Source organism: Hyla sarda, chromosome 8, assembly GCF_029499605.1.
Source record: "Hyla sarda isolate aHylSar1 chromosome 8, aHylSar1.hap1, whole genome shotgun sequence".
Lineage (NCBI taxonomy): Eukaryota > Metazoa > Chordata > Amphibia > Anura > Hylidae > Hyla > Hyla sarda.
In genome coordinates, this window is record NC_079196.1 from 172,673,291 (window position 1) to 172,692,518 (window position 19,228).

Sequence of the window (19,228 nt, forward strand, 5' to 3'; positions counted from 1 at the left end):
CTGTACAGATTAACACCCAGTTGTCAATTTTTATTCCAGCAAGAAAACAAATTTCTAAGTAAAATGCTTCACATTTAATGGAAATGTAGGTATTTACTATGACAGACCTGTCATGAAAGCTGATCGCTCCGGCTTTTATAATAGAGAAGGTAAGCTCCATGTAACATCCTTGGTGCTGTAAGTAGACACAGGTTGTTCTACAGGGGCAGAATAAGATATAATGTCTGTGCTACTTGGCTTTTTGACAATCTACAGGTGCAGATCCAAACTAGGTTAAAATTTATAGATTTGATGCATTGGAACAAGATTTAATTTTACTATCATTTAATGATAATTACCTGAACCATATATAATTGATATCGACACCTCCTAATGCCTATGTAATGAATTGGTTTTACAGGAATTATTAGTAATATGTTTTGCTTTGGTTTACAACCTGTAGCTCTTACAACTGCTAAAATGCTCCTATGTTACAATTTAATACATAAATGTAGGTGCACTACTGTGACAGATGTATACAGTAACATATGGCTAACCCGTATGGGCAGTACCAGAGGCCAGTGGGCATTAGGTCTGACTCGCACCCTGTTCCCAGTTACCTCCAGTGTGGCTAAGCACACATACAATGGGAGGTGGGAGGAAGGCTATGAGCCCCACCCAAGTAGGCTATATGTTGCTGGCCTCACAGGTGCACCTACATGCTGCCTATAATAGTGATTGAGGCGCATTAGATGTGGAGTTTATACACCTCCAAGTATAGTGTTGGTCTCTGCGCCACTTGAGAAACCTTGGCGTTGGTGTGCGGTCTCAGGTATGTCCTTCATACAAGGATATACTGGCTAATGTCTAAATTTTAACATCATTTTGAGGGTTAGTCATATGTTACTGTCTACATCTACAACAGTAGTGCACCTAAATTTATGTATTACCGTATATACTCGAGTATAAGCCGAGTTTTTCAGCACGATTTTTCATGCTGAAAACACCCCCCTCGGCTTATACTCGAGTGAACTCTCCACCTCCACCTGCAGACCTCCAGAGGTTTCAAAACTACAACTCCCAGCAAGCCCGGACAGCCGATGGCTGCCCGGGCTTGCTGGGAGTTGTAGTTTTGAAACCTCTGGAGGTCCGCATGTTGAAGACCACTGCGGCCTTCGACATCATCCAGCCCCCTCTCACCCCCTTTAGTTCTGTACAGTACTCCCCTCCGCTCGGCGCTGGTCCGGTGCTGCAGGACTGTCCGGTGGGGAGGTTGTCCGGTGGAATAGTGGTTCCGGGCTGCTATCTTCACCGGGGAGGCCTCTTCTCCGCGCTTCGGGCCCGGCCCCAGAATAGTCACGTTGCCTTGACGACGACGCAGAGGTACGTTCATTACCAACGTCCTTCTGCGTCATCGTCAAGGCAACGCCTCTATTCTGGGCCCGAAGCGCGGAGAAGAGGCGCTCCCGGTGAAGATGGCAGCCCGGAACCACTATCCCACCGGACGACCTCCTCTCCGGACAGTCCTGCAGCACCGGACCAGCGCCGAGCAGAGGAGAGTACTGTACAGAACTAAAGGGGGTGAGAGGGGGCTGGATGATGTCAAAGGCCGCAGTGGTCTTCAACCTGCGGACCTCCAGAGGTTTCAAAACTACAACTCCCAGCAAGCCCGGACAGCCGATGGCTGCCCGGGCTTGCTGGGAGTTGTAGTTTTGAAACCTCTGGAGGTCCGCAGGTTGAAGACCACTGAGGGCGGATAGTTCACAAGAGGATGATGACAAGGGGATGATGAAAAGGGCATGATGAAGGGGGGGTGTGGGATGATGACAAGGGGATGATGACAAGGGGATGATGAAGGGGGTGTGTGGGATGATGACAGGGTGATGATGATGAGGGTCTGGATGATGACAGGGGGGGGATGATGAATTTCCCACCCTAGGCTTATACTCGAGTCAATAACTTTTCCTGGGATTTTGGGGTGAAATTAGGTGCCTCGGCTTATATTCGGGTCGGCTTATACTCGAGTATATACGGTATTCTGTATGTTACACATCCACACAGTCTATCTGGTGTAGGATGCCATTGTGGCACTTGTAGTCCACTGCAGGCATCCCCCATTGTATGCATTTTATGCTGGGGATCGCCCTTAGCAACGGATCACAAGCGCAGGATCTTCTCCCCCAGCATAAATGCACAACTGCATTTGGGGTTGAGCATTTCCTGCCATTATAAACCACGTTTTTTTCTTGTTGTTCATATGTTACAGTTTATATTGTGTCCTACTACATAAAACAGCCATTTATAAGGTGGTTTAGTTAAGAAGTAGCTACTTCTTAGACCACTTGTAGAAGAAGCTTTAGAACATGTTTAAGTCTTGATTTTTTGTGAAATATTGGTCTGATTGCATTTTGCTTCTGCAGAATTTCACAGCCCTGATGCCGCTGCTGCAGCTATTGAACATATGCGAACACATGGCGGTCTGAGGATTAGGAAAGCCATTACCTCCACTCACTTGCATCGCTGGCTACAAGCAGCTGTGAACTGTGTTCCTCCACACAAACATTGTAACCAAGAAGTTGCGCCTGTAGGTCCAGTCTCTGAATATTCTCCCACTTATTCACGTTAGTGTTTCTAGCCAGTGTACCATATTACGGGATTTAAAGGGATTTATTTGGCCAAAGAGCCGCACCCGCCCCCCTCCATTCATGTCTATGGGAGGGGGCGTGACGGTAGTCACGCACCCTCCCATAGACATGAATGAAGAGGGTGTGGCGTTACGTCACATCACCAGTCCCGGAAACAAAGAGCTTTCTGAGACTGGAGACGCAGCCCCGCGATCAGACATCTTATCCCCTATCCTTTGGATAGGGGATAAGATGTCTTTGGCCAGATAACACTGCTAAGTCCTCAATATGCTGACCCATTTTGGGCCAACTATTGTTTTTTAAATTATTATTTGTGATTGTTAACCACAGACTAAAGTCTGCCAGAAATGTTGTTGGCTAAAGAAAACAAGTATATGGTATGATGGGACGATTTTAGACAGCAGTCGGCCATTTAAATGGAAGTTCATTGTGATTTTTTAAAAACATTTTTAGCATATGAGATGGTGCAGTAAAGGTCAATGAGATTAGACAAAGAGTAAAAGGTAAACGAGAACGTACAAAGAGAAGAAAAAAATGCTCGGCAATACTCTCATACCATTGTCTGTGCTGACATTGTTTTAAAGGAGGCAGCACTATCTGTGCCAACATCATTTTCATGCCGAAAAAAAAAAAAAGAGACACTGCGCACCTAGTGAAGCCCTAGTGAAGGGTAAGGAGGCTCCTTACCAGATGGAGTTGCACTCAGGGTAGAACACCTCTCCTTGCACGTAGAAAGATAAAATGGTGATCAGCAGCCTCAGGGTTCCTCTGGAAGGTACAATAAATCCACGATGGTAAAGACTGTAGTTTCTGTGGCGGCGCTTCCTCACCTAGATGATGATGATGATGATGATGATGATGATGATGATGATGATGATGATGATGATGATGATGATGATGATGATGATGATGATGATGATGATGATGATGATGATGATGATGACAGTATGTTAATCATCAATAAGAATATTTATTTAGCTTTATTGGAGTTATGCAATGCACAGGAGCGTTTCAAACCTGTACCGGGCTCTTCATGAGGCATGCCTGATGAAGAGCCCGGTACAGGCTTGAAGCGTTCCTGTGAATTGCATTACTTCAATAAAGATCTTCAATATTCTTAGGGTGCATTTAACATCATGATTTTACCATCCTACTTTTTTTCATGATTTTTTTTTACCTTTTAAATCGTACAAATCTGCATGCCAAGTCGTATCCATTGACTTCCATTCTGTAATCCTATCCAACACATGCATCAATTTTGATCTGCATCCAAATGTGCACGGTTTTAGATCGGGGGTAAAATCATGGTTGACCAGATTCAAAATCGAATCAAAGTGTCTGATTTTTTAAAATTATTATGGCCTATGTAAATCATATTGAATCATCAGATTTATCTCACACGATTTCTTTTTACACATGCGCAGTAGTGTCTTTAACCCCTTAATGACCAAGACCATTTTCACCTTAAGGACCAGGCCAATTTTATTTTTGCATTTTCGTTTTTTCCTCCTCGCCTTCTAAAATCCATAACTCTTATATTTCAATCTACAGACCCATATATATATATATATATATATATATATATATATATATATATATATATTATATATATATATATATATATGGGCTTGTTTTTTGCGTGACCAATTGTACTTTGTAATGAAACCTAATTTTACCATAAAATGTACGGCGAACCCAAAGAAAAAATTTTTTAGGGAGGAAATTTAAATGAAAACCAAAATTTTGCACATTTTGGATGGTTTTGTTTTCACACTGTACAATTTACGGTAAAAATGACATGTTCTTTATTCTGTGGGTCAATATGATTAAAATGATACCCATGGCTAGATACTTTTATATTTTTGTACCGCTTAAAAAAAAATCTAAAACTTTTGGTACAAAATCAGAAATCTAAAATCGCCCTATTTTGACCACCTATAACTTTTTCATTTTTCCGTATATAGGGCGGTATGAGGGCTAATTTTTTGCGCCGTCATCTGTATTTTTTTTTTTAGATACCACATTTGCATATATAAAACTTTTAGATAATTTTTTATACATTTTTTTTTTTAATAAAATGTGACAAAAAAGCATTTTTGGAAATTTTTACATTTTTTTACGTTTACGCCATTGAACGTACGGGATCATTAACATTATATTTTGATAGTTCGGACATTTACACAGGCGGCGATACCAAATATGTTTATAAAAATAAAAAAAACGCTTTTTGGGGATAAAATGGGGAAAAACTGACAATTTTCATTTTTATTGGGGGAGGGGATTTTTTTTTTACTTTTTATTTTTAAATTTTTAACTTTTTTTTTACACTTTTTATGTCCCCATAGGGGACTATCTAGAGAAATCCTTTGATTGTTAATACTGTGCAGTGCTATGCATAGGACACAGCACTGCTCAGTATTATCGGTGATCTTCTGCTCTGGTCTGCTCGATCTCGGACCAGAGCAGAAGATCCCGGGAGACGGCCGGAGCCAGGTGAGGGGACCTCTGGCCGCCATTACAGATGATCGGATCGCCATGGCAGCGCTGCGGGTGATCCCATCATCCAATCAAAGTGCCTCAGATGCCGTGATCTGTATTGATCACGGCATCTGAGGGGTTAATGGCGGATATCCTCGCGATCGTGGATGTCGGCCATTACGGGCGGGTCCCTGGCTGCTGCTGCTAGCACCCTTCCGATGCTCGCGGTCATCAGAGAGCACTTAGACAGAAAAGAACAACTCAACTTCAGAAGCTCATAAGTACTGAAAGGATTAAGATTTTTAATAGAAGTAATTTACAAATCTGTTTAACTTTCTGGAGCCAGTTGATATATAAAAACAGTTTTTTCCTGGGTAACCTCTTTAAATAAACGTTATTGCCCTTGACAGACAGATGAGATTTTTTTTTTAAATCGGTTGAAATTTTCAGCTGTACGATTTTTTTATACGATTTTAAATCTGATACCAAACAATTTTTTTAGATACATATATGCGATTTCAGATAATCTGAATTTGTCCCATTTTACTGTCTGTTAATCGGATGGTAAAATCATGATGTGAACCAGGCCTTATTGATAATTGACGTACTGTCATCAACATCATCCAGTCTTTCTCTCTTTACCATTGTGAACATCCTTTTCAGGGAGAGACAGTGAGGCAGCACCATTTGTACCTTTGTCACTTACAGAGAGATGAGGAGAAGGTGGAAGTATTATCTGCAGTTATATCCTCTATAGGAAGGCAATTCTACTTGAGCTTATGTTATTTATAGGAAGTCAGTACTATCTGTAGACCCATGATTGACCGAGAAAAACAGGGAGGCAGTTTTACCTGTGCCTTAATTATTTGAAAGCAGAAGTACTATCTGTATCTCCATCATTTACAAGAGATAGTAGTATCCATGCTGGTATCATTTACAGGTATAGGGAGAAAGGACCAACTGTGCCAACATGATTTACAGAGAGGCAGTTTTACCTGCGCCTAAATCATTTACAAGGAGGTAGTACTATCTGTGCCCCCATTCTTTAAAGGGAGAGAAAAGAAGGCAGTACTACAGTCATGGCCGTAAATGTTGGCACCCCTAAAATTTTACAAGAAAATGAAGTATTTCTCACAATAAAGGATTGCAGTGTTTTGCTATACACATGTTGATTCCCTTTGTGTGTATTGGAACTAAACCAAAAATGGGAGGAAAATAAGGAAATTGGACATAATGTCACACCAAACTCCAAAAATGGGCTGGACAAAATTATTGGCACCCTTAACTTAATACCCTTCCTATAACCATCAATAAGCTTCTTCCACCTCTCAGCCGGAATGTTGGACCACTCTTCCTTTGCAAACTGCTCCAGGTCTCTCAAATTTCATGATGCCTTGTACACATTCAAGGCACCTAGTGCCAGAGGCAGCAAAACAACCCCAAAAAATCATTGAACCTCCACCATATTTCACTGTAGGTACTGTGTTCTTTTCTTTGTAGGCCTCATTCCATTTTCAGCAAACAGTAGAATGATGTGTTTTACAAAAAAAGCTCTTTCATGGTCTCATCTCTCCACAAGATGTTTTCCTAGAAGGATTTTGGCTTACTCAAGTTCATTTTAGCAAAATGTGGTCTTGCTTTTTTATGTCTCTGTGTCAGCAGTGGTCCTGGGTCTCCTGCCATAGCGTTTCATTTAAATGTCGACGGATAGTTCGCGCTGACACTGATGCTCCCTGAGCCTGCAGGACAGCTAGAATATCTTTGGAACTTGTTTGGGGCTGCTTATCCACCATCCGGACTATCCTGCATTGACACCTTTCATCAATTTTTCTCTTCCATCCATGCCCAGGGAGATTAGCTACAATGCCATGGGTTGCAAACTTCTTGATAATGTTGCGCACTGTGGACAAAGACAAATCTAGATCTCTGGAGATGGACTTGTAACCTTGAGATTGTTGATATTTTTCCACAATTTTGGTTCTCAAGTCCTCAGACAGTTCTTTTCCTTTTTCTGTTGTCCATGCTTAGTGTGGCACACACAGACACACAATGCAAAGACTAAGTGAACTTCTCTCCTTTTTATCTGCTTTCAGGTGTGATTTTTATATTGCCCACACCTGTTACTTGCCCCAGGTGAGTTTAAAGGAGCATCACATGTTTAAAACAATTTTATTTTTCCACTATTTGGAAAGGGTGGCAATAATTTTGTCCAGCCCATTTTTGGAGTTTGGGGTGACATTATGTCCAATTTGCTTTTTTTTCCCTCCCTTTTTTAGTTTAGTTCCAATACACACAAAGGAAATAAACGTGTGTAGCAAAATATGTGTTACTGCAATGCTTTTCTGTTAGAAATATTTCATTTTCTAGATTTTTTTTTTAGGGGTGCCAACAATTACGCCCATGACTGTTTCTGTATCTTATTTACAAGAAGGCAACACCAGATGTGCCTGTATAATTTACTTGACTAGTCAGGGAGAAAATCTTAGAAAAACTCAGTGACAAACTGATAAGTAAGAAACGTCTGACCATTACAATGTGTTATTTCCTTGGTATATTTTTTATTGTGTGTATTCACATTCTATTCAGTTTTTTTTTTATTATTATTTTTTATTTAAAGGAGGAGCACAGCAAGATTATAAGGGATTTGGACAGGAAAATTGAACAGCTTTATGAGAGCACTCCAGAAAACTCCCTGTGTGTCATCCTCTTTACTGGAAACAATAGGTATTTAAATCTGCGGGTCGTTCATCTTCTACTCCTGAATCAGAACAGAGAAGTATTTATTAGGACTCCTCATAGAGCAGTGTGCGTGGGAGAAGCAGATTGCTGAAAATAACCCATTCAGTGGGCTACAACAGTGATGCTACTTCTCCCTACTGTTCACATGTGATTAATATACATCATTTTATTCTTCGTAGAAAAGCAAAGGCAAGCTTGCCTACCCAGTCATATACCAAGCCTCCTCTTTAGCTGTAATTCAGACAGTCCTTCATGAAGACCATTGCTAAGAGAAACCTGGCCACTAGGGGGTGCTATAAAAGTATTAAAAAAAACAGTGAGACCTCTTTGAGAAAATTATATTGAAAGGTGGTCGTCTCAAAGAACATGGGCACTATGGTGGACAGAAATTACGTCCAACAAAACCTGGACTGGGTAATGGTGTGGTCTTTTGGAGAGATTTCACTGTAGGAGCTTGTAAACATTGCTGTCCCTGTAAACCAGTGTTTCCCAACCAGGGTGCCTCCGGTTGATGCAAAACTACAACCCCCAGCATGCCCAGACTGCCGCATGCTGGGAGTTGTAGTTTTGCAACAGCTGGAGGCACCCTGGTTGGGATACACTTCCATAGAAAGCAAAGTATTTCACCAAAAGAATGACTAGCAGCGGAAACTCCGTAGTCTGCACTGTGCTGCGGAATGCCACGGCAATGGGATTTTGCTGCACTGAAATTTCTCAGTCTGAACTCTACCTTAATGGTAAAGCCGGGTAGACACTTTAGAATCTTCAGACGAAGATCCTTCAGATGGCTCCAGGACCATGCGGACTGCACTGCCATCCATGGCAATGCATTTCGGAGCAGGTTTTTTAGCGGATCCGCTCAGAAATGCATTGCCATCCATGGGAACGGCAATGCAGCGTGCATAGTCCTAGTGCTCCACGCAGGATCTCCGGCAAAATTCCCTCTGGAGATTCTGCAGTGTAAACCCGACCCAACACTGAAAAGTCAGTTTTCATAGATTTATCGCAGCCCCCTGCTAGGCTGCCTCTGCTACTTTTTTTTTAATTTAATTTTTTTAAGCTTCCCATGACAGGGAGAGAAAACTGACTGCAGTAAATCATACACATTAATGAAAAGCACATGGGGGGCATCCATTATAACCACACAGTTTATAAATATATCATGTATAAGTCTGTTTCTACCTCTCGTTTTCCGTACCACATAAGATGCGGCTGGCTGCTCTTCTGTGCTCTGTAGTGTAACATTGTTTCTTTCTTTCCTTCCAGCAGCAGTGGATCTCTTCCAGGATTCGGGTTGATGGGGATAAAGTGCTGACCACATCAATGAATCACCAGCATTTTTATCAATACTTAATGTACAAAACATTTTACCAGTTCTGTTATTTTAATAATAATAAAACAGCTGTCAGATGTGGTCTCTTTAGTTATTTTATTGGGGAGCTTCTCCCAGCTCATGTCCGACCCATCTAAATAAAAAAAATCATTACTTACCTTGTACTGCGGTGTTCTCCAGCTGTTGCATCACTTTGACTCCCAGTATGCCCTGACTGGAGTTGTAATTTTGCAACAGCCAGAGAGCCATATGCAGGGAACACTTCTACTGGGTGATCCATCCACTGTATAAGTGTACATACCAGATACCTCATAAGTATGTGCATCGCATAGAATAAAGAGAGAAGTGCACAGGAACTACTGATCCCAGAAAGCCTTCACAAATTGAATAGAATTTGAAAGCAAGCTGAGCACAGAATTGAGCAGTGGGCTGACCTCAGATAGTGAGCTGTGTCACCTGCATTACTGTGTCCAGTTGGTTCACAATAAATCCCAGCCAGCTAAGCAATTTCACTGCAGAACAAGCCATGAAAGTTATCACATTGCAAAGCATTGTGCAGTGGACTGACTGTAACTTGTCACCTGCATTACGGTGTCCAGTTGGTGCACTACAAATCTCATCAGTCTAACTGCCGAACGAGCCCATTAAAGTTATTGCATTACACTACCTAACAGCCTTAGCACATCAGTGGGCTGACCTGTATTTCAAAATATGCAGTAAAAAGTGTTGTGTCTGTGGAATAGGCATTTTAGGCCAAGTTACGTGTATTTTCTGGGTTTAATCAAACATACAGTATTTTTGTCTGCGTTTAACGTAACTACATAGCAAATGCATTGAGAGTGAAAGTTGACTGGCAGTTTCTTAGCCACGTGACTACTTGGTGAGTGTCAAAGCCCCAAAAACAGAACAATAATCTCCAAATCGTTTTCAATAATAATAAAAAAAAAAAAGTTTGTCAAGAGTGGTTGTCCAAAGAAGGGGCAGAGGTTAGAGCACCCCTGCCATGTCCTTTGCTAGTAAGCATGTTGGTGGTAATTCCATCTCTGTGGGCACCAGCCATTTGCCCAGGCCAGTACAGGTAGCTGCAGCCTAGTGCCTGGTGGTAGTAGTAGCAGCAGCAAGGAAAAGTTCTCATTCTCTGTCATCTCAGGAGGATATGTATTTTTCTGATAGAGTCTGATATGTATTTTTCACCTACAGTTACATGGTGTGGTGAAAATGTCAATCCAAGATGGTCTGTTCCATCATCTCTGTCTTTGCTTCCCCCCTTGCAGAAGGATAGCATTAGCCATGAGGAGTTGTCACTGTCATGCTTTGGAGTGTGTTGCAGAGGTGGTGGAGGAGGAAGCAGTGATCAAGCATAGCACTAGTAGGAATGGTAGTGGTGGGGATAGTGTAAGGCATTATGGTGGATATGCTTAGGGGGCGCAAGTCCATGACTACACATCACAAGTTCATACTAAGAGTAGTGGTGGGGACGATGAGGAGTCTGATGAAGATATCAGCAATGAGGAGTGGAGGTAGGGCCAGGACATCTGTCGAATGTATCAGATATAGGCCTGTTGGTCTAATCAGGAACAGGAGATGGCGACACTGGTGCACCTGTAAGCTTGAGGGGGAAAAAAGCCTTTCAAAGGAAGGGCACAGCTCTATGTAAGCACATGGAGCAGCATCAAAAGGCCTGGCTAAAAGTATCACTAGTCCACCAATGCCTGCTGTCTACTACTAGCACTAGTCCACCACTGCCTGCTGTCCGCTGGCTATTAAACTACCGGAGGACCGAACAGCTATAGCTGCACACCAGGGGCAAGGTGAGTTAATGTTTGTTTTTTTGCTGCCCGGGCACAACGGGATGAAGATAATTTTGATTATACTACTCCTTTTAAGGGTACAGTCCCACATATACACATCGCATTTCACGCTGTGCAAAATCTGCTGCACAGTGGGAAAAGTAGGTTTTCCAAACTAGACAAGCCTTTTCAGTCTCTCGGGTTATGCTTAAGTGATCCATGGTCACTGTTCTGGCCAATTGCAGAACTACAACAATCTTGTTGGCTGAAATAGTTTAAATTAAGGGCACCAACAATAAGACCCATATATACAAGATTGTGGGCCCATACTGTACATGTACTCTGTCTCTGCTTTCATATTTATCACATGCTATACTACAGAGGGTTTTCTTCCGTAGAGGCTTTGCTCCTGCGGGAGAATACAGTGCTGCACGGATTGCCTATGGCTCTGTAATACAGAACTTTACAGACTGTATTACCAAATTTTCTATTGAAATTGTGAACAGGGCCCGTAGCCGAGTTTAAGCCGAGTCAAACCCAATGGAAACAGATCAGAAGAGACACATTTACCATACATTTCCTTAAGCTGGCAAAACACACTAGATCAGTGGTCTCCAACCTGCAGACCTCCAGATGTTGCAAAACTATAACTCCCAGCATGCCCGGACAGCCAACGGCTGTCCGGGCATGCTGGGAGTTGTAGTTTTGCAACATCTGGAGGCCCGCAGGTTGGAGACCACTGCACTAGATAGCTGTCAGCTATCTCCCAACTCCCATACACACTAAGATGAGCGTGCCTGGGTTTCCATTGTGGAGAAGAGGGGGTTAGCCACTGCCAGACACCTATTGCGGTTTATCACTTTGAGACCAAAAGGATCCAGCATGCTGACGTGTGGCCGATCCTGTTTTTCCCAAACGTAATCTGTTGGGAGAAAATTCGGGAGGTCACTATACATGTTAGATCAATGTTTCCCAACCAGTGTGCCTCAAGCTGGTGCAAAACTACAAATCCTTGCATACCAAGACAGCCAGAAGGGCATTCTGGGTGCTGTAGTTTTGCAACAGCTGGAGGCACCTAAAAACTGCATTTTTCTGCATCAAATCTGTATCAACTACTGTTCCCAAACTGGTTGCCATATATAACAAGTGGTTTTTGGGAACGTAACAAAAAGTTGTATGGGGTACAGAAGGCCATGCCCCTTCCTGCATCACTTAAAAAGTGAGAAAGACAGCAGAAAGTTGCAAATATGACTTAATTTTAGGTTAATCATTCTTTGCTGATTTCTTACTGGCTGTAGTGGTCAGAGCTACACCTCACTGATAGAAGGCTACATACTTTCTGCAGAACACAATTGTAGCACAAATCATATAATAGAACTTACACAATACGATTATAAAAAAAGGGGTTTACAGCGTATAGTTTGGTTCTGTATATAAAGAGTATGCAGTGAGCTCCCTCTACTGGTGAGTGCAGGCAGCACTTTTATTTCACTCCATGCTAATGAAGTGTATTCAGAGCTCAGAAACCTGAAACTGCAGTTTGCATTAAATAAAAAATAGTGTGTGTCCTATAATGTTGCCTACGCAATACAAGTTTTACACGGTATAACACAATTTAACAGCATTACATTCTGTAGTTTCAGGTGAAGAAAACAAACTAGACATAGGAAGTTTGCAGCTCCACTGTGTAAGGACATTTATTCCAAAATAAAAATATTAAAGACATTTTGTTGTTTTGCAAAATTGTATCTAAATAATTGATAACTGAACGATTGAACGCAATGTTTAAACATAAAAGTATAAACCTTGTTAATGATAGTGCCCCTCTAAGATAATATCGGGATGAACCCCAGCCCAGGAGGGACTTGCGATCTGCAGGTGCAGGTAAAGTAACCTTCAAGTGGTACAACGGGGGGGCATTTACTAAGATGTGTGTGATTTAGTTCATTTTTTTTTTTTTGTGTATCTTCCACAAAATAAATTTTGTGAACTATACACATTTTCTGAAATTCCACTCTTAACATACACCAAAAAGCTACGCTAGGTCTGGGTTGGTGTAGAATTGCGCCTTGTTGGGGGGTTTTGTGACTTTTTTGAGAAAGTTGCAGTTGATAAATTCGTTACCACTGCACAAGAGTAAGCCTTAACATCTTGCTCTTTTTTTTTTTTAAATGTGTAAACCGAAAAGGTGCAAAAAATAGCCTGAGGCGCAGGCAATTTTTTTTTAAGGAATTATCCAGAAATAGAAAAAGAGAGCTAATTTCTTCTAAATATGGCACCACTCATGTCCTCAGATGGTGTGCAGTATTACAACGTGGCTCTATTCACTTTAATTGAACTGATGTCCAATACCACCCACAACCTGAGGATAGGGGTGGTTAGGGTTTTGTTTTTTTTGCTGAATCCTGGATAACCTTTAATGTTTTCTCTTGGCCAATGGAAAACCCAGAAAATTGTAGTAGCACTGCTCTTTTATGGAACTGGTTGGTGGGTCAATCATTAAGGGTCTATTCACACGTACGGTATTCTGCGCAGATTTGATGTGCAGGATTTTAAACTGTGTTCAGTCATTTAGTTTACGTTGAAATCTGCAGCAGAAAATCTGTGCAGAATACGGTACGTGTGAATAGACCCTAAAAGTTTATTCCTACCTCAGGTTTTTATGCCCGTCCCTCGCTGCACCTGCTCCTTGGTGGGCAGGACATTGATACTTGACTGACTGTTCAGGCCTGCAGCACTATGGTAACTCACTCATAGCAGCATCAAAACTCATGGAAGCTCTCTCCAAGGGCGCCAGCAGATTTTTTTTCCCCCCAGGGTATTGCCACAAGACATGGTAAGCGCTGTTGTGGCAATCCCCTGGTTAGGCGGGTACCCTGGAGCTACTGCGCATGTGCGAATATCTCCTAAACTGTTAAAAGGTTATTAAAACCAATAACAAAAATACGTAATACCGCCTGGGGAATATTTAGGGATCTATTTAAAGGGGTACTCAGGTGAAAAACTTTTTCAAATTTTTTTTTTTAAATGAACTGATGCCAGAAAGTTAAACAGATTTGTAAATTACTTCTATTAACAAAATCTTAATCATTTTGGTACTTTTTAGCAGCTGTTTGCTACAGAGTAAAATCTTAATTTTTTTTTTTTGTGTTGTCCACAGTGCTCTCTGCTGATACCTAATACCCGTATCAGGAATTGTCCAGAGCAGGAGAAAATCCCCATAGCAAACCTATGCTGCTCTGGACAGTTCCTGACACGGACAGAGATGTCAGCAGAGAGCACTGTGGACAACACAAAAAAGAAATTCAAAAAGTAAAGAATTTCCTCTGTAGCATACAGCTGCTAAAAAGTTCCAAAAGGATTAAGATTTTTTTAATAAAAGTAATTTACAAATCTGTTTAAACTTTCTGGCACCAGTTAAAAAAAAAAAAAAAGTTTTCCACCGGAGTACCCCTTTAATGGGGCTTCCAATCATGGATATTATAAGGTAAAGGGACCACTAAATGATAGCTGAAATGTAGCAGCATACGTTATTGTTTGTGTCAGCTCTCCTCGAGGCCATTTGGCCAGTCAGAAGCTATGCAGGAATTGATGATACCCCACAGACCCGCTCAGAGCACTGTGCATTGACTATAGATTACCACTGACAATAAAAACGGTCAGAAAAGCTATTGAAAAAAGCCGCTATCCACCCCTGACTCAACAATAAACACACTTGTCCAGTCACCTATACATTATTATTGGTGGGGGTAGAGAGAGGCGGCAACCAGACACCTCTGTCACCACTTACTGTGTCGGACAGTGTTTTCCAACCAGGGTGCCTCCAGCTGCTGCAAGACTACACCTCTCAGCATGCCCAGACAGCCTTTGGCTGTCTGGGCATGCTGGGAGTTGTAGTTTTGCAGCAGCTGGAGGCACCCTGGTTGGAAAACACTGGAGTAGGATGATAGGTCTAGACTGGCTAAAGACAACCTGTCTGATCCCTACTGTCTTGACATCAGAGGATAGCGTGTAGTCAGCTTTTTCTGATCTTTTGGAAAGCCCCTGGTGCGGCACATGGCCAAACTGTACACTGTAAAATAGTCACCTTTCAAGTGCTCTAAGACCCCAGTGGGCATTTCACCATCAGTCAGCCCATCACTGGGCAGCTTGTCCAGGTCATTGCTATAGCCTGGTAAACAGACTGGAAGGGGCACATAGACCCACTGTACCAGGAGAGAGGTCTGAAAGGAGAGTGTTATTTTAAGCCATATACACACTCCTTTATTGGGAACTCCCCCCCCCCCAAACCTTTATTCAGCTGTATATAACCATGCCACTCTTCCCAATGGTCTGTGTCAGTCCAATTCAGATAGGCCGAGCTGTAATAGTAAACACATCCATAGCCAAGAGTGCCACTGTTTCTGAAATGGAAGAGTCAATTAGGATTCTGAGTGGCCAAGATGGCTCATAGTCTAACTTACCTCCCCTATAGCATCATGAAAGACACAGTAAAATGCTGTTATAAGAATCATAAAGTGAAGAGAGTCCTTAAATCGGCGGGACTAGGCCTGCAAGACCATGGCAATGTTTCTTCTCTTCTGGTTCTATGCATATTCATGTTTAATAAAAATATTAGGGACATTCAGCCCCAGCACCTGCTGAACTAAAACCCCAGCCAGTGAGTGTAGCATTGGTTATCAAGCCCTGATCCGACATTCTAGTGGTAAGAGATAGGTAGTCATGTTTAGCCATCATCAAAAGACAACTGTTCTGCCGTGTTCAAAAGACACAACTGTTCTGCCGTGTTCTGGAGTCATTTGGTTCCGTACTTTGCATAGCCACAATTCACATAGTGAACCATCAGTTGTGGTTTAACTTCAGTTCTAGCTCAGAATCAATGTAATGTACCTACCTGGCAGCCGAATATCTCTAAGGTAACATGTCACCTGGATAAGCTCCCATTAGGTTAGGAAACCTGCATGAGGTCTGATGGTTTTCCCAACCAGGGTACCTCCAGCTGCTGCAAAAAAAAATTACTTCCAGCATGCCCAATTGGAAAACACTGGTTTAAAGGGGTACTCCGGCCCCAAGACATCTTATCCCCTATCCAAAGGATAGGGGATAAGATGTCTAACCGCGGGGGTCCCACCGCTGGCGACCCCTGCAATCTTGCATACAGCCGTCACACCCCCTCCCATAGACTTGCATAGCGGGGGTGGGGCGTGACTTCACATGGGGGCAGAGTCATGACATCACAATACTCTGGCCCCGTGGTCAGCACTTGGTAGTTTGTGAACTGACAGTGCAGCGTGCAGCTCAAAGAGGTGGGTGCCGAATGCAAGATTGCAGGGGTCCCCAGCGGTCAGACATCTTATTGCCGGAGTACCCCTAAGGGCAAGTGTAGCCCTTGAACCAGTAAGGGCTACACTTTGTTCACTCAAAGTGGGAAAAGGAGTGGTACTATACAGGCAGACAGGAGATGGCAGCCAAAACCAAAAGGTACAGCATGAGAATGAGTGTTTTGCAAACTTCTTTAGAGCTTAGATAAACATCTTGACCGACCAACAGTTTTTCTTTACAGAAAAGAAATGTTCCAGCTTAACATGATATATACGAAAGCCTTTCCAAAGCTACAGGATGTATGGCTAAGTGTAATGGTTTATTCACACCACATTTTGGGGATCCAGCAGGCCAATGCCATATCCCCACCGTACCCCATTTATTTGAATGAGCCGGACAGTCAAATAGTGACTCCAGTCGTCTCATTTTTGGACTGTATCTGGTTTTGTTACCAGACTGAAAACCGTGGTCCGCCATAGTTTTTAGTCAAGCAATAAAATTGATATGGTTCAAAAATGAGTCAACCCGAGTCACTATCTGACCGCCCGGCTCATTCAAATAAATGGGGTACGGTGGGGATACGTCTGCCACCGTTTTTTTTTTTTTATTCTACCAGCTTCTATATCCCCAAAACATGGTGGGAATGCGCCCTAACAATATGGCTAACCCTTATGGCCCATGCACACCAAGTAAATTCCACTCAGAATTTCCAAGAGGAAATTTTGAACGGAATCTGCTTGATCTCAATGGAAGTGTGACCGCTGTCACACCCCCTTCCCATATACTTTGGTTGAGGGGGCGGGCGTGACGTCCCGAGGGGGCGGCCACGAACACGGAAGCCCGCACACAGCGTTCGGAGTAATGAACTTCCAGACGCTGCGAGCGGAGCTCCGAAAGGCAGGGCAGCGCACAACACCTTTAACATGTTCTGCTCAATCCTCCAGAAAAAGCCTATAAGTCAATGGGACTTCATTTTTCAATGTCTATGAGTCCTATTAAATTTGCGATGGTGACAGACCCTAGGTATGTGGTCATGTGATCCAAATCACCCAAGGGCTATATCATTAACATGAGAGGGGAACATAGCAGCACCCCCAAAAAGGAGTCATAGGGTTTGCTCAGTGGGTGAAAAGGCAACCACTGGCTTGTGTTCCCTATGCTTGAAGGCTCTTCAGTGTACATGAAACTCTGTGAAAACTTTAGTGTTATTAGTTCTTGAAGTTAGAGGCAAAAGATCAACAGCTCCCCTTCTCCTAGTCTTGTCATACTAACATTGTGTGGATCCAAATTACCAATAATGTGCACATACCCAAGGCAGCTACATAAATAGGCTTAAAGGGGTATTCGGGTATCAGAAAATTGTATTTAAATAAGACTATTACACCACGACATATAACTTACTAACATAGTGTTATCACAAAATGTACTGGCTTTAGCATATTTTTCTTGATTCACCCGTGGTGTAGTCCTCTCTTTGACAGTATAATGTTGCCTCAGCAGCTCCCCAGCTTCTCCCTTTTTCCTGAGACAACACACCATCCTCTGCTGTATCAGGAAGGGGGGTTGGCTGGATATCATATCTGGGTTCAAGCCCTGCCCCTAAGTGTTGTCACCATCTCCCTGTCATATATACATGCATACATTTATGGGACATTTAGGGAGAATAAGGTGTGTTTATAGCAAACTGCCTAGTGATGAATATTGGCAGAAAAGTAGACAGGGAATAAGTGCAGCAGGTGCCATAACCTCATGGATTGTGTGACAGTCTGCTGTGAAAAAAAGATGTTCTGCAGCAGCTCTGGGTGGGGAACTGACAAGATTGCCGAGTGAGCACTGTGATAAAGTACAGGACCAAGACCCTTGGTGTTTTTAAAACTGGGCCAGACAAGTAAGCAATGCTATATATTTCTGCAGTATTTTTAAGTGTTTTGTTGTTGGAGTACCCCTTTAAAGGAGTACTCCACCACTAGACATCTTATCCCCTATCCAAAGGATAAGATGTCTGATCTTGGGGGTCCCGCCGCTGGGGACCCCCGCAGTATAGCATGCGGCACCCACCTGTTTCTTGGCCGGAAGCGCTGGAGGCTCTGGGTCGCGACCACGGGAACGGAAGTCCGTGACATCATGACTCCGCCCCCGTGTGACATCACGCCCCGTCCCCTCAATGCAAGTTTATGGGAGGGGGCATGACAGCTGTCACGCCCCCTCCCACAGACTTGCATTGAGGGGACGGGGCGTGACGTCACGATCTTCAGCCCCCCGTGGTCGGGATGGAACTGGCCTGAGGGCCTCCAGTGCTTCCGGAAGCACAGTAACAGGTGGGTGCGGCGTGGTAAATTGCGGAGGTCCTTTGGATAGGGGCTAAGATGTCTAGGGGTGGAGTTCCCCTTTAAGTGTTCTCACGATATTGCAGGGGTAAAGGAACTAATGACTTTGGCCTTATAACTGGAATGACTATTACAAAGGAACAGCAATAAAATGTTCCACATTTTGATGTAGAGCCCATATGCTGCTTTATCAGAAGTGCAAAGGGATTCACATATTACACCTGGAATATGGATATAAATGGGTACAATGTACCTAAATAAAGGTGGCCTTAAAGGGGTATTCCAGGCCAAAACTTTTTTATATATATCAACTGGCTCCGGAAAGTTAAACAGATTTGTAAATTACTTCTATTAAAAAATCTTAATCCTTCCAATAGTTATTAGCTTCTGAAGTTGAGTTGTTGTTTTCTATCTAACTGCTCTCTGATGACTCCCGTCCCGGGAGCTGTGCAGTTCCTATGGGGATATTCTCCCATCATGCACAGCTCCCGGAACGTGACATCATCATTGAGCAGTTAGACAGAAAACTTCAGAAGCTAATAACTATTGGAAGGATTAAGATTTTTTAATAGAAGTAATTTACAAATCTGTTTAACTTTCTGGAGCCAGTTGATA

General features: G+C 42.7%; 1 protein-coding gene across 6 annotated transcripts in view; it reads left to right on the forward strand.

The window, feature by feature from the left end:
• Positions 1 to 9,251, forward strand: part of REXO5 (RNA exonuclease 5) — a 34,146-nt gene extending 24,895 nt beyond the window's left edge. For 4 of the 6 annotated variants that reach the window (XM_056535734.1, XM_056535738.1, XM_056535735.1 and 1 more), the window contains exons 18-20: positions 2,400 to 2,563; positions 7,720 to 7,826; positions 9,108 to 9,251. In XM_056535734.1, coding sequence (XP_056391709.1) covers positions 2,400 to 2,563; positions 7,720 to 7,826; positions 9,108 to 9,156 — 320 coding nt within the window. In that variant the 3' untranslated portion in view covers positions 9,157 to 9,251. Of the gene's footprint in view, positions 1 to 39; positions 150 to 2,399; positions 2,564 to 7,719; positions 7,827 to 9,107 lie in introns of those variants that run through there. The other 2 variants (XM_056535737.1, XR_008847165.1) reach the window with 2 other exon arrangements.
• Positions 9,252 to 19,228: the final 9,977 nt, after the last annotated feature.